The sequence below is a fragment of the Salmo salar genome, unplaced genomic scaffold (genome assembly GCF_905237065.1).
Source record: "Salmo salar unplaced genomic scaffold, Ssal_v3.1, whole genome shotgun sequence".
Taxonomy (NCBI): Eukaryota; Metazoa; Chordata; class Actinopteri; order Salmoniformes; family Salmonidae; genus Salmo; species Salmo salar.
The window spans coordinates 140387-155384 of record NW_025550565.1 but is presented as its reverse complement, the minus strand read 5'-3'; the positions used below and the strand labels follow the sequence as shown (position 1 = coordinate 155384).

At 39.1% G+C, this 14998-nt stretch overlaps 1 protein-coding gene and 1 long non-coding RNA gene across 2 annotated transcripts; one reads left to right on the top strand and one right to left on the bottom strand.

The window, feature by feature from the left end:
* Positions 1-4675: 4675 nt before the first annotated feature.
* Positions 4676-6117, bottom strand: LOC123739538 (uncharacterized). The gene is made up of 2 exons (XR_006767742.1): positions 5927-6117; positions 4676-5688 (listed from the first exon to the last, which is right to left on the bottom strand). It is a non-coding gene; the product is annotated as an uncharacterized lncRNA (long non-coding RNA).
* A 1106-nt stretch (positions 6118-7223) lies between these two features.
* LOC106603986 (uncharacterized) lies at positions 7224-13271 on the top strand. Its single transcript, XM_014198302.2, has 2 exons — positions 7224-7527; positions 8512-13271. The coding sequence occupies exon 2, from the start codon at positions 8515-8517 to the stop codon at positions 10105-10107; it is 1593 nt and encodes a 530-aa protein (XP_014053777.2). The 5' UTR covers positions 7224-7527; positions 8512-8514; the 3' UTR covers positions 10108-13271.
* The last annotated feature ends 1727 nt before the right edge of the window (positions 13272-14998 follow it).

Below are 14998 nucleotides of genomic sequence, written 5' to 3'. Positions count from 1 at the left end.
AATCTATGGATTTCACATGACTGGGAATACAGATATGCACCATTGCAGCGCGACACATCGCCTTCCCATAGAGTGGATCAGGCTGTTGACTGTGGCCTGTGGAACGTGGTACCACTCCTTTTCAAAGGCTGTGCGAAGTTGCTGGATATCAGATATGAAGGTAAGACACAGATGCAGACTACATCGAATAAACAATGGCTTAATAATCCAACAGGGGCAGGCAATAGACAGGTCAAGGCAGGCGGGTATCAGTAAACCAGAGGTGGGGCAGAAGTACTGGACGGCAGGCAGGCTCAGGGTAGGCAGAGGTCAATAGTGCAGAGGTGGGGCAAAGGTACAGGTCGGCAGGCAGGGTCAGGGGCAGGCAGAGTGGTCAGGCAGGCAGGGTCAGAGTCAGGACAGGCAAGGGTCAAAACCAGGAGGGCGAGAAAAGGAGAGACTGGGAAAAGCAGGAACCGAGACAAAAAATGCTGGTTGACTTTGACAAACAAGATGAACTGGCAACAGACAAACAGAGAACACAGGTATAAACACACATGGGATAATGGGGGAAGATGGGTGACACCTGGAGGGGATGGAGACAATCACAAAGACATGTGAAAGAGATCAGGGTGTGACACGGGACCTGGAACACATCGATCCAGAGCATCCCAAACATGCTCAATGTCTGATGTGTCTGGTGAGAATGCAGGCTATGGAAGAACTGGAACATTTTCGGCTTCCAGGAATTGTGTCCAGATCCTTGCGACATGGGGCTGTGCATTATCATGCTGAAACATGAGGTGATGGCAGTGGATGAATGGCATGATAATGGGCCTCACAATTTCGTCATGGTATCTCTGTGCATTCAAATTGCCATCGATAAAATGCAATTGTGTTCATTCTCCATAGCTTATGCCTGCCCGTACCATAACCCCACCACCACCATGGGGCGCTCTGCTCACAATGTTGACATCAGCAAACCACTCGCCCACACTACGTCATTCTCACTGTTTGCCATCTGCCCGGTACATTTGAAACTGGGATTAATCTGTGAAGAGCATACTTCTCTAGCGTGCCAGTGGCCATTGAAGGTGAACATTTTCCCACTGAAGTCAGTTACAACGCCGAACAGCAGTCAGGTTAAGACCCTGATGAGGATGACGAGCACGCTGATGAGCTTCCCTGAGACGGTTTCTGAAAGTTTGTGCAGAAATTATTGTGTTGTGCACAGCCTCAGTTTCATCAGCTGTCTGGGTGGCTGGTCTCAGATGATCCCGCAGGTGAAGAATATGGATGTGGTGGTCCTAGACTGGTTACACGTGGTCTGCGGTTGTGAAGCCGGTTAGACGTACTGCCAAATTCTCTAAAATGACAATGGAAGCAGCTTATGGTAGAGAAATGGCCATTGAATTCTCTGGCAATAGCACTGGTGGACATTCCTGAGGTCAGCATTCCAATTGCACATTCCCTCAACTTGAGACATCTGTGGTTTGTGTTGTGACAAAATTACACATTTTAAATTGGCCTTTTATTGTCCCCCAGCACAAGGTGCACCTGTGTAATCATTATACTGTTTAATCAGCTTTTTGATATGCCACACCTGTCAGGTGGATGGATTATCTTGGCAAAGGAGAAATGCTCACTAACAGGCATGTAAACAAATTTGTGCACAAAGTTAGAGGGAAATTAGCTTTTTGTGCATATGGAAAATTGATTGGATATTTTATTTCAGCTCTTAAAACATGGGACAAATATTTTTGTTCAGTGTACTATCCATAGATGGCCGTTCCCAAGTCAGGAATGGCGTCCATTGCTAGTGTACCCTTGAGTTTAACAGTCAAATTGCCAGGGTAAGATTTTCCAAATCCCTTCTAGGGATTATATGTCTATCGCCACAATGCAACAAACTATATATATACTCAAGGAAACACTTGAGTAAATGAGGGCTACAAATAATGTCATGGTGTACGGTGCATTTTCCTGGCATGGTTTAGGTCCACAAGTAGAATCTATGCCAAGGAGCATTGAAGCTGTTCTGGCAGCTTGTGGTGGCAAAACACCTGTAAGACACTACATTGCATTCGGAAAGTATTCATACCCCTTCACTTTTTTCACATTTTGTTACTTTATACACCTTATTCTAAAATTAACCTAACAAAATGTGGAAAAAGTCAAGAGGTATGAATCAAGGGGACAACCATCTCTGCAGCACTCCACCAATCAGAGTGGAGTAGAGGGGCCAGACGGAAGCCACTTCTCCGCAAAAAGGCACACGACAGCCTGTTTGGAGTTTGCCAAAAGGCAGCTAAAGGAATCTCAGATGGCCTGAACTCTTTGGCCTGAATTCCAAGCGTCATGTTTGGAGGAAACCTGGCACCATCCATACGGTGAAGCATGGTGGAGGCGGCATCATGATGTGGGGATGTTTTTTAGCGGCAGGGACTGGGAGATTAGTCAGGATCGAGGAAAGGATGAATGGAGCAAAGTACAGTGAGCGCTGTTACCTTCAAGTAGGTTTTGATTTTTCTAGGACAATGTGGACAGAGATGGCGTAGGCATCTGCCGCTGAATCCAATGGCTGCAAGTTAAAATCCAGTGATTGAAAGTTGTTTTTGAGATTTTTGTTTTAAGCCTATGCCAAACCTTATTCCTTACCTTAAGCTTTTGTAGTTAATGCCTAAACTAAACCCTAAAATAAAATTCTGAGTTAATGCCTAAACTTAAACGTAACCTTAACTTTTTGACGTTTGCAACAAGTTTGAAATTTGACATTGGCGAAACATGGATGAAATTCTAATTCTGACATGAGACAATGAAACCACCAATCGGAATATAGCTGAAAGACGTCCAATTGCTCTATCAAACAAACCATCTCTACACCCACAAACATCCAGTTGAAGTCGGAAGTTTACATACACCTTAGCCAAATACATTTAAACTCAGTTTTTCACAAATCCTGACATTTAATCCTAGTAAAAATTCCCAGTCTTAGATCAGTTAGGATCACCACTTTATTTTAAGAATGTGAAATGTCAGAATAATAGTAGAGAGAATTATTTATTTCAGCTTTTATTTCTTTCATTAACAAGAAATGTGTGTAGTGGTTGAAAAACGAGTTTTAATGACTCCAACCTAAGTGTATGTAAACTTCAACTGTATACCTGTGTTCTCTGTTTGTCTGTTGCCAGTTCGTCTTGTTTGTCAAGTCAACCAGCGTTTTGTTTCTCAGCTCTTGCTTTTTCCCAGTCTCTCTTTTCTCCCCCTCCTGGTTTTGACCCTTGCCTGTCCTGGTTCCGAGCCCACCTGCCTGACCACTCTGCCTGCCCCTGACCGTGCCTATGGACCTGTACCTTTGCCCCGCTGGATTTTTTGACCTCTGCTTACCCTGATCCTGAGCCTGCCTGCCGTCCGGTACCATTGCCTCACCTCTGGTTACTAACCCCTGCCTGCCTTGACCTGTCCATTGCCTGCCCCTATTGGATCATTAAACTATTGTTTATTCGACATGGTCTGTATCTGAGTCTTACCTTCATACTTGATAGTAATGGCCTTTTCAAACTTCATTAAATCTTCCTGTTTTTACATTGGTCTCTTTCTGTTGTGCCAAATGTTTATAGGCAGTTGTGCATGAATAAATCTGGTGAACACTCTTGATGCAGATAGTCAGATGAGCAACTATGATGTTATACTGATCAAAAATATAAATGCAACAATTTAGAATTTACTCAGTTACAGTTCATGTAAGGAAATCAGTTAATTAAAATAAATAAATTAGGCCTTAATCTATGGATTTTATGTGACTGGAAATACAGATATGCATCTGTTGGTCACATAACTTAAAGGTAGGGGCATGGATAAGAGAACCAGTCAGTATCTGGTGTGACCACCATTTGCCTCATGCAGTGCGACACATCTCCTTCGCATAGAGTTGATCAGGCTGTTGATTGTGGAATGTTGTCCCACTCCTCTTCAATGGCTGTGTGAAGTTGCTGGATATTGATGGGAACTGTAACACGTCTATCCAAAGCATCCCAAACATGCTCAATGGGTGACATATAGGACATGGAAGATCTGGGACATTTTCAGCTTCCAGGAATTGTGTACAGATCCTTGCAACATGGGGCCGTGCATTGTGTTGAAACATGAGGTGATGGCGGCGGATGAATGGCACAACACTGGGCCTCAGGATCTCGTCACGGTATCTCTGTGCATTGAAATTGCCATCGCTAAAATGCAATTGTGTTGTCTGTAGCTTATGCCTGCCCATACCATAACCCCACCATGGGGCACTTTGTTCACAATGTTGATGTCAACAAACTGCTCACCCACACGACTCCATACACGTGGTCTGCGGTTGTGAGGGCGTTTGGACGTACTGACAAATTCTCTGAAAACAGGTGGCTTATGGTAGAGAAATTAACACAATTCTCTGGAAACAATTTTGGTAGACATTCCTGCAGTCATCATGCCAATTGCATGCTCCCTCAACTTGAGGCATCTGTGGCATTGTGTTGTGTGGCAAAACTGCACATTTTAGTGGCCTTTTATTGTCCTTAGCACAAAGTTCACCTGTGTAATCAGCTTCTTGATATGTCACACCTATGAGGTGGATGGATTATCTTGGCAAATAAAAAATGTTCACCAACAGGGATGTAAACAAACTTGTGAACACAATTTGAGAAATAAGCTATAGAACATTTCTGGGATCTTTTATTTCAGCTCATGAAACATGTTTATATTTTTTGTTCATGAGCGACATGGGTTGTGTGGGATGTGTCATGATGAAAAAGGATTTGAGTCGGCTAGCCATTAACAGTCCTTGGTATTTTGAAATGTATAAAATGTGCATGGTTGACATAAACTACACTTTTAAGCAGATAATCGTAATGGAAATTAATCAAAATTCACCGAATAATTAGTAACTTGTCACTGGATGACTGGCTTTGTTATACTTTACTTACACATTTAACATGTATATTCCTCTTAAAAAAAAATTTAATGACTTTTTTATTATTTAATTTAAAAAATGTAATGAATTCAAATATTTTCCTTATGTCTTCTGTTGTAGGAATTTACCCCCAGAGGCTATTACAATCATGTCTATATTAAATGTATTAGGGATGTACATAATCATATGCAATGAGCCTACTAAATAACATTTAATTATACTTTCTTGAATAATCCTATAGGCCAATTGCAAAATAAGTTTAATAGAAAATACAGAAAGGAAAGAAAACAGCAACAATTGTATGTATGCAAAAAAAACAAGTGAACTCCTACATTGTATGATTTTGAAAGTGTACCGTAGCTGCAACCTCATTCGTTAAATGACAAGTTCAGTGTTATTCAGTGCTCAACCTTAGACGCTGTCTACAGTTATATCTTCTTATTTTGCTGCTTTCAGGTGTTTATATATCCTGGTCCTTTCTTCTTCTTCCTTATTTCTTTGGGATTCGATTAATATTTGTTTCTGCCTCTCGAGCTCTTGATTTTGTTCTTTGACCATCCGTTGTTCTGTTTCCATTCTCAAGTTCTCGTCTTGGAGACGTTTGCATATCTCTTCCACTCTTGTATTTTCTGCTTCTGCCTTCTCTGCCCGTCGTCGTGATTCATGGTCCCCTACGTATGTAATGGTATGTTTTGTATCTTGTTGACCCATTTTCTTTTCTTGAAGATTTTAAAAGTTTGACTTAACTGCAACAGATTCTTTGAGATGAGATAAAAAAACAGAAAACGAATACTATGTTTTAAAAAGAGAATATTACACTATATACTTGTGAACATCAATTTCCTTTTTGACTAACAAGGCAGTTCATTTGACATATTTTTATTGTTTTGAATAACAACAAAAAAATCTGAATTTAGATGTAGTAAATAGCATGCATCAAATGAAACAAAAAAAGTTAAATATTCTGTAGGGAATAAATAACTGTATATAGCCTACCTTACTGTCCTCTTTCATAAGCTGTCTGGATGTGGGTCCCTGCTGTGTTAGTCAGTGGGTATGTGGTTAGAAAGACACCAAGAAGCCAGGGGAGCTGCCCAGTGATGTATATTACCGTTTTTGACAGAGCGCTCAGAGAAGATGATGACTGCACATGCACAGTATGTGTACAGAGGGAGGTTATGATACCTTGCCTCCTAAAAAATAAAAAAAAGTCTGCATTTATATCACATAATAAAACAAACACTTTATTACATCAACCTTATTGCATAGTCAGCTATTTTTAATGAGACTTTCATTGCATTGCTGCTTTCAATGCCCATGGACTGGTAGGTGAAGTGATTATAAACTTTATGACATTGTCCTTACCACAGAGTAAGCACTTTTGATTGACATCTACTGTATGTACATGCAGAAATACAATATAATGTAAAACTTACTGTAAGGTATAATTATCTTTTACATCAGCACATGTATCAACATGTTCTATTGTTTTGTTAAGCTACATGCTTGTGTGAATATTATGTCCTAAGAGACCGTGTATGTGACTAACTGCTGAGCTGTGGCTAATTAGGGGGTAAACCTGTTGAGGCATGCAGTTTCACAAACTAGAGTCACATGAGAAACCACTTGATACTGAAATACAATAACGGGCTCAGAGTGTACAGGAAGTGCGTCACGAGGCTGGGACCAGCCTGCACGCCAACGATAGATTGAGTAAGTTTAAACCATGCTCATCCTCCCTCTGACAGGCCAGCAGTGAGCGGGAACTATCTCTGTCAGAGTATTTAAAGAAGAACAAAGGATGTGACACTCAGTTCTCTGTGTGCCCTGCGTGGTGTCACAGTGAGCCCGTATATACGAACATCATATTTACCATTTATATTATCAATGCAATTATATGAGCAGAATTAAACGATTGATCTGAAACTAAAGTAAACGGTCTGATTTTTATCCTAATACCAGATTCGATTGACGCAACCTAACATTACCCAATCGTGCCAGAAACTCTGTGATAACTATGTTCATGATTACACGCTGGTAGTGTAGGTCTAAATGAATATCATAGGTCACTACTTTGCTATTCCTTTCTCCAGGCACTGCATACAAAGCAATAAACAAAACAGCTGACTATGCGGATGAAACAATAAAATGTAATATTTTCCCGCTTGATCACAAGAGGAACACATGATCACCTTGTAAAAAAGGTACATTTATGATACAATGGGTAAGGTCCTTCAGCATGTACGGTACTGTATTGCGTTTCCTTCTGGCTTTATTGGCTATATATATAACCTCCTGTTGATGACTAATGTGATGACTTTGATTGAACAACATGTTTAATCATATACTTTCATATCATAGAACAATATACATCTTTCATTGTCTTTGAGATTATAAACCTGTGTATGTTTCGAACGAGAGAGCCAGTATTTGCAACCATTGTCTCTGTATGCACACTCAAATTTGGAACTCTTGGGTTCTTGGTGTGTTTCTGACAGCATTATCTACACCACTGACCAAAACAGCTTCACATCCAACCAGTTTACGAGAGAAGACCGCAAGCAGTAACACAGCAGTTCTTTATTTCTACAGAAGAGGTAAACAACTTCTAAGATGATTTGATGAAAATGTTTTCTTGATTTCATATGCCTAGAGATTGGTTGCAATTGAAAGAAATTATTACAACAACATTTTGTATAATTTCTTACATATTTGTATAATTAATAATATATATAATATATGTATATATATATATATATATACACAGTACCAGTCAACATTTTGGACACACCTACTCATTCCAGGGTTTGTCTTTATTTTTTTACACTTTTTCTACATTGTAGAATAATAGTGAAGACATCAAAACTATGAAATAACACATACGGAATCATGTTGTAACCAAAATAATTTCAAAATTATATTTTAGATTCTTCAATGTAGCCACCCGTTGACAGCTTTTCACATATTTCTGAATGAAAATTTTAAACAAATAAAAAATTAGGAGCTTTTCAGTAGCCACATGAAGAGCCGCAGGTGTTTCGATCCCTGATTTTCAAATTCCTCATCAAATCACAATTTTCACCAAAATATTTAATATTTAACATTCCTTGAAATTTTTTTCAGGCCAACATATTTCCAGATTGTCTCAAGCTATGTATCTTGGCATTTGAGAACATGTGCTGTACTTGTAAATGTGACATTCAAGAAAGCTCACAGGAGTTGAACTTTTCTGTACTGTCAGGTTTAGCAATTTCTATGAAAACAATGACAATGTAGGCTACACCTACAAATATTTTTGCAATTAAAAAAAAGTAAAATAATATGTGCCCAACTCTATCGAGAAAAACGTAGTAATCTGTTTTGTTTTCTGCAGCAGCAATATTATTCAGCAGCAATAGATTAATAAATTCACACATCAATAATCTAGGATCAACATCGGAGTGCTCCACATAAATGTAACGGAATCTTTAGTATAGAATCACCATAGCATCACCATAGGTTGAGGAGGCATGGCCAAGTCAAATCCTCCTCCTTCCTCTTTCCCACCACTGTAGTAACCCCTGTTCTGATTTCTTTTTCAGAAAATGGCATTAAATAACAAATCCAGAAGAGCAGAAAGTAACCGATTCCTTAAACAATCAAAGCCGTTGGAGACAGGCAACCCTTCAATCCATAGACTTAATCTGCAAAGGAAATATGGACAAAATGAGAGCTTTGACCAATTCACATTTGGGAAGAAAGCGGATCAAGTGAATAACAAGGTGATATTGCTTCTGGGGGCCACAGGTGAAGGAAAAACAACTCTGGTCAATGTCATGATCAACTACATTCTTGGGGTAAAGTGGGAAGACTGTTACCGCTTTAAGCTCATCCATGAGGTGACCAACAAGTCACAGGCTGAGAGTCAGACTTCAGTCGTAACGTCATACGAGCTCTACAACCAGCCAGGCTTTCAGATTCCTTATTCTCTGACCATCATTGACACACCAGGGTTCGGAGACACCAGAGGAATGGCTCATGATAAACTGATCACAGGCCAGCTAAAGGATTTCTTGTGTAACCCTTTAGGCATCGATCACATTGATGCAGTTGGCTTTATAGTGAATTCATCCCACCCACGTCTTACTCCCCACCAGAAATACATTTTTGACTCCATCCTGTCCATCTTTGGAAAAGACATTGCTGAAAACATCTTGATGCTTGTGACATTTGTTGATGGCAAAGCCATACCTGTGCTGGAGGCCATCAAAACTGCAGATTTGCCCTGTCGGAAAAACAATGAGGGACTACCAATCCATTTCAAATTCAATAATTCATCTCTGTACACTCAGAAAACGGATGACTCCGATGTTCTTGATGGGGTACAGCAAATTTTCTGGGAGTCAGGTTTTAAGCACATGAAGGAATTTTTCCAAGCCCTGGAAAACATTGAGAGCAAAGATCTGACCCTGACCAAGAAAGTGCTGGAAGAACGTGAGAGTCTGGAGAAGCACCTGAAAAACCTGATCCCTCAAATCACAGTTCTTCTGTCAAAGCGAGATGAGAATCAACACCTCAAACAGTGTCTGGAGAAGGAGGAAAAAAACATGGAAGACAACAAAGACTTTGAGACAGAGGTAGAGGTTCAAGTAGAGAAGAGAACCAAATTAAATTGCTTTGTTACAAACTGTAACACATGCAAGTCCACATGCCACACCAGCTGCTTTCTCCCTAATGAGGACGATGTCAAAACGTGCGCAGTGATGGATGATGATGGCAACTGTGTCATGTGTCCGGGAAACTGCTCTTACTTTGCCCACGATAGGGAAAGGGCCTTATGGACATATGAAACAAAGACAGAGAAAAGGACCGTGCAAGAAATGAAGGACAACTTCATGAAGGCACAGGGCAAGTTCATGGACAACAAGCAGATACTGGAAAAACTAGATGATGAATTACGAAAGAAACAGGAAAAGCTGAATCATTGGGCAAACCTGTGCTCCAACTGTCTCAGCAGGCTTAGCGAGATTGCGCTGAAGTCAAGTTCTCTCTCCACTATGCAGTACATTAGCATGCTTATTAAAACAGAGGAGGATGAACACAAGCCGGGCTTTGACAATCGGATCATAGGGTTGAAAAAAATGAAACAGGAGTTTGAGATTCTGGACAAGATTGCAAGAGGGGAGAATCTAATCTAGTGACATAAGAACAGGGGTACATTTTTCAGGATGCAACATTTTGGTAACGTTTAGATAGAAATGTGCTATGTAGAACAAACATCCTCTCCGACATGTAGAATAAGGAATCAAGTCGGCTCTATTCGTGGCATTTCCATCTGCAACGGCTACTTCACTTTATGGCATAAAGTGTGAAAGATCAACAAACCTCTGTTTATTATGGAAATCTAAAATTCCCAGCAGCTCATTGATAAAAAGAAACTGAAGATATTTCTCTGTTATTTGTTATGACAAATTACATGAACAAATTATGTATGACTTTAATCATGTTTGGAAAAAATATTGTAATGCCTTGAGCACTACAGATAAACTATATATACAAAAGTATGTGTACACCCCTTCAAATTAGTGGATTCGGCCATTTCAGTCACACCCGTTGCTGACAGGTGTATAAAATCGAGCACACAGCCATGCAATCTCCATAGACAAACATTGGCAGTAGAATGGCCTTACTGAAGAGCTCCGTGACTTTCAACGTGGCACCGTCATAGGATGCCACTTTTCCAACAAGTCACTCCATTAAATTTCTGCCCTACTAGAGCTGGCCTGGTCAACTGTAAGTGCTGTTATTGTGAAGTGGAAACGTCTAGGAGCAACAACGGCTCAGCCGCAAAGTGGGAAGACACAAAAGCTCACAGAACGGGGCCGCCGATTGCTGAAGCGCATAACGTGAAAAAATGGTCTGTCCTTGGTTGAAACACTCACTACCGAGTTCCAAACTGCCTCTGGAAGCAACATCAGCACAATAACTGTTCGTCGGGAGCTTCATGAAATGGGCTTACATGGCCGAGCAGCCGCACACAAGCCTAAGATCACCATGCGCAATGCCAAGCGTCGGCTGGCGTGGAGTAAATCTCCCCACCATTGAACTCTGGAGCATTGGAAACACGTTCTCTGGAGTGATGAATCACGCTTCACCATCTGGCAGTCCTACGGACGAATCCGTGTTTGGCGGATGCCAGGAGAACGCTACCTGCCCAAATGCATAGTGCCAACTGTAAAATTTGGTGGAGGAGGAATAATGGTCTGCGGCTGTTTTTCATGGTTCAGGCTAGGCCCCTTAGTTCCAGTGAAGGGAAATCTTAACCCTACAGCATACTTTGTGGCAACAGTTTGGAGAAGGCCCTTTCCTGTTTCAGCATGACAATGCCCCGTACACAAAGCAAGGTCTATAAGGAAATAAGATTGGTGTGGAAGAACTTGACTGGCCTGCACAGAGCCCTGACCACAACCCCATTGAACACCTTTGGGATAAATTAGAACACTGACTGCGAGCCAGGCCTCATCGCCCAACATCAGTGCCCGACCTCACTAATGCTCTTGTGACTGAATGGAAGCAAGTCCCCGCAGCAATGTTCCAACACCTAGTGGAAAGCCTTCCCAGAAGAGTGGAGGCTGTTATAGCAGGAAAGGGTGGACCAACTCCATATTAATGCCCATGATTTTGGAATGAGATGTTCGACAAGCAGGTGTCCACATACTTTTGGTCATGTAGTGTGTATATATAGAACCACAAGCATCAGGTACACTGTTTAGAATGGTGTTCTCTCACGAATTGCATTTAAAGAAATGTTTTTGAAAATGCGTTTTTTTTTTATTTGGCAGCTTCATTACAGGAGTTGCATGTTTGGTTAAGATGTATAACCATAGTCTACGTACATTTGGCCATGCAGTGTAGTTTATCTAAGAAGGCTTGGATTACGTCCCCTACATATTTATTTGGACAGTGAAGCTAATACTTTTAATTTGGCTCTTTACGCCAGCATTTTGAGATGTTATATGAGGCGACAGTTCAGAATGTCACCTTTTATTTGAGGGTATTTTCATACATTTCTGTTTCATCGTTTAGAAATGAAAGCACTTTACGTATCTTGTCCCGCCATTTGAAGGTGTAATAAGTATTTGGACAAATTCACTTATGTTGTATTACATTTTGTCAAAAGTAAAAAATGTGGTCCCATATTTCTAGCACGTAATGAATACATCAAGCTTGTGACTCTACAAACTGGATGCATTTGCAGTTTGTTTTTGTTGTGTTTTGGATTATCTTGTTCCCAATAGAAATTAATGGTAAATAATGTATTGTGTGATTTTGGAGTCACTTTTTTATTGCAAATAAGAATATAATATATTTCTGAACACTTCTACATTAATGTGCACGCTGCCATGATTGAGAAAGTTATAGATGCATAAATATCATGCAAAACATTTATTCTCTAATCCAAAATGCTGCGTATAGACCCAAATGATACGTTTTAGCTTCACTGTCCAAATAAATATGTCAGGGGCGAGTACATGTTCAGTCGTTTGTGTAACACCTGACTACCATAACGTGTAGTACCACCGGTTCACCATGAGGTGGCAGAATACATTTGATTGACGTAAGCGCGACAGATTTCCTAATGTACAAAATCTAAGTGATCTATGTTGGTATGTAATTTAATAATGGATGTAAACTCTCCCTTGTTAGAAGAAAGTGTAAAAAAAATATATTGGTAGCTTAATAAACATAAACACAATGAACAAGTGTCAACATTGAGAATGAGAAGAGAACAGAGAGGGATATATATATATGTATGTGTGTGTATATATATATGTATGTGTGTGTATATATATATGTATGTGTGTGTATATATATATGTATATATATGCATATATGTGCATATATATGTATATATTTACATTTAAGTCATTTAGCAGACGCTCTTATCCAGAGCGACTTACAAATTGGTGCATTCACCTTTATGATATCCAGGATTACTTTATCCTATCCTAGGTATATGTGTATATATGTGTATATGTGTATGTATATATGTGTGTGTGTGTATATATATATGTGTGTATATATATATATATGGAAGGATAATAATTTTTAAATAGTCAACTGAGTGGGACTCCCTACGGCAGGGATCATCAACTAGATTCAACCGGCGGGCCGATTTGTTCTTGAGCGGATGGTTGGGGAACATGATTACAAATAATTTGTAGACTGCAAATGAAACGTAAGAAGCCCGAACAGATACTGTATAATGTTTGCATAAAACATAACAACCATTTCAAACCTTTCTCACTTAAGTCTGTCTATTACGTGTGGAATTTCTTCCATTAAAATCACGTGGAGCTGATTTCCTGGTGTTTATACAGTCTTTTATGTCCTACAATAAGAAAAAATATATTACTCAGAAAACCACCCCCGGGCTGCCAGTTGGGGAACCCTGTCCTACGGGTTAAGGAAGAATCACAGATCGCCATCCAGGTAATCAGGAGGCATCTTGTTTTGACTGTGCAACAGAAGGCTTTATTGGTATGCTGATACAGGATTAGTAAAGGCCTAGTGCACTACTTTTGGGACAAAAAAATTCCCCCCCAAAATAATGTTTTTATTGATGAAATAACATGTGGAAGCCCGTTGGAGGTTTGACAACCAGAATGATATGTGACCACTATGGTTACAGGAACACCGTTCTGCCGAGGACACCCAAACCAGAGTGGCCACCGCAAAACCCAAGGGCCTGACCTACTATAGAAGTTGCTGTAGCCCTGTTTGGGATACTTAGCCTAATTTGGCTATTGGTTGAGACGCAGGGCCCATTCTAGCTTGGTATGTCGGGGCAGGTAATTGGAAATGTGAATGAGGCCAAGTAGGAGGTAATAATGAATTTAGGTTCTAGTTTATTGAGATGCATGAACACACCACACCAACATATACTGACTATAACAATATCATAGTAGGAATATAACGTTACTGTCATGAATACACCACACCAAAATAATGATTTTATGTCTGTTTTCCCTGCAATTCTACATAGTAATGATTTATGTTCACTACTTGGTCAATTGATTTGATGATTCAATCTATGCAAATACATTCTATGAATTGATAGTTCACCCCTCTGTTTTCATTTATTCTGTAATGTGGTACATTGTAACCATGTGTTATTCTGTAATAGGGTATATTGTAATAGGGTATATTGTAATAGGGTATATTGTAACCATGTGTTATTCTGTAATAGGGTATATTGTAACCATGTGTTATTCTGTAATAGGGTATATTGTAATAGGGTATATTGTAACCATGTCTTATTCTGTAATGGGGTACATTGTAACCATGTGTTATTCTGTAATGGGGTATAGTGTAACCATGTGTTATTCTGTAATGGGGTACATTGTAACCATGTGTTCAAGCGAATCAAATCAAAGTTTATTTAGCGCTGGCCTTTTAGAACCATGAAGGACGCTCACTTAAAATAACGCTCATCAAGACCTGTTGCCTAATAGCCCTGCTCATCATTATTGTTAATATTATTGTTATCATTATTAATATTGTTATTATTATTATGATGAATATTATAACGATTATGATCATGATTATGATTATTAATATTATGAATATTGTGAATATTATTATGAATATTATAATTATGAATATGATCATGGATATTATTATGATTATTCTTATAAATATTATGAATATTATAAATATTATTACGAATATTAATATTAATATTATTGTTATTATGAATATTATTATTATTATTATTATTATGATGAATATTATTAAGAATATTATTATTATTATTAATATTAACATTAACATTATTATGCTTATTATTATGAATATTATTGTTATTACTATTATTATGAATATTATTATTATGAATATTATTATTATTATTATTATTATTATTACTAATAGAAGATTATCACTTCTCACAATGGGGCTCGTTTAGTAAAGTTAGATCAAAGCTGAATCAAGATCACATAGCGATTAATTGGTATTTTCCATAACAGAACTGACTATAATAGGACAGTAGGCCTATAACGTTACTGTTACACCACAAATACCTCCTCA

Bases quoted from the DNA above. Each gene is read 5' to 3' on its own strand.
- LOC106603986 (XM_014198302.2), top strand. From the start codon at position 8,515: ATGGCATTAAATAACAAATCCAGAAGAGCAGAAAGTAACCGATTCCTT.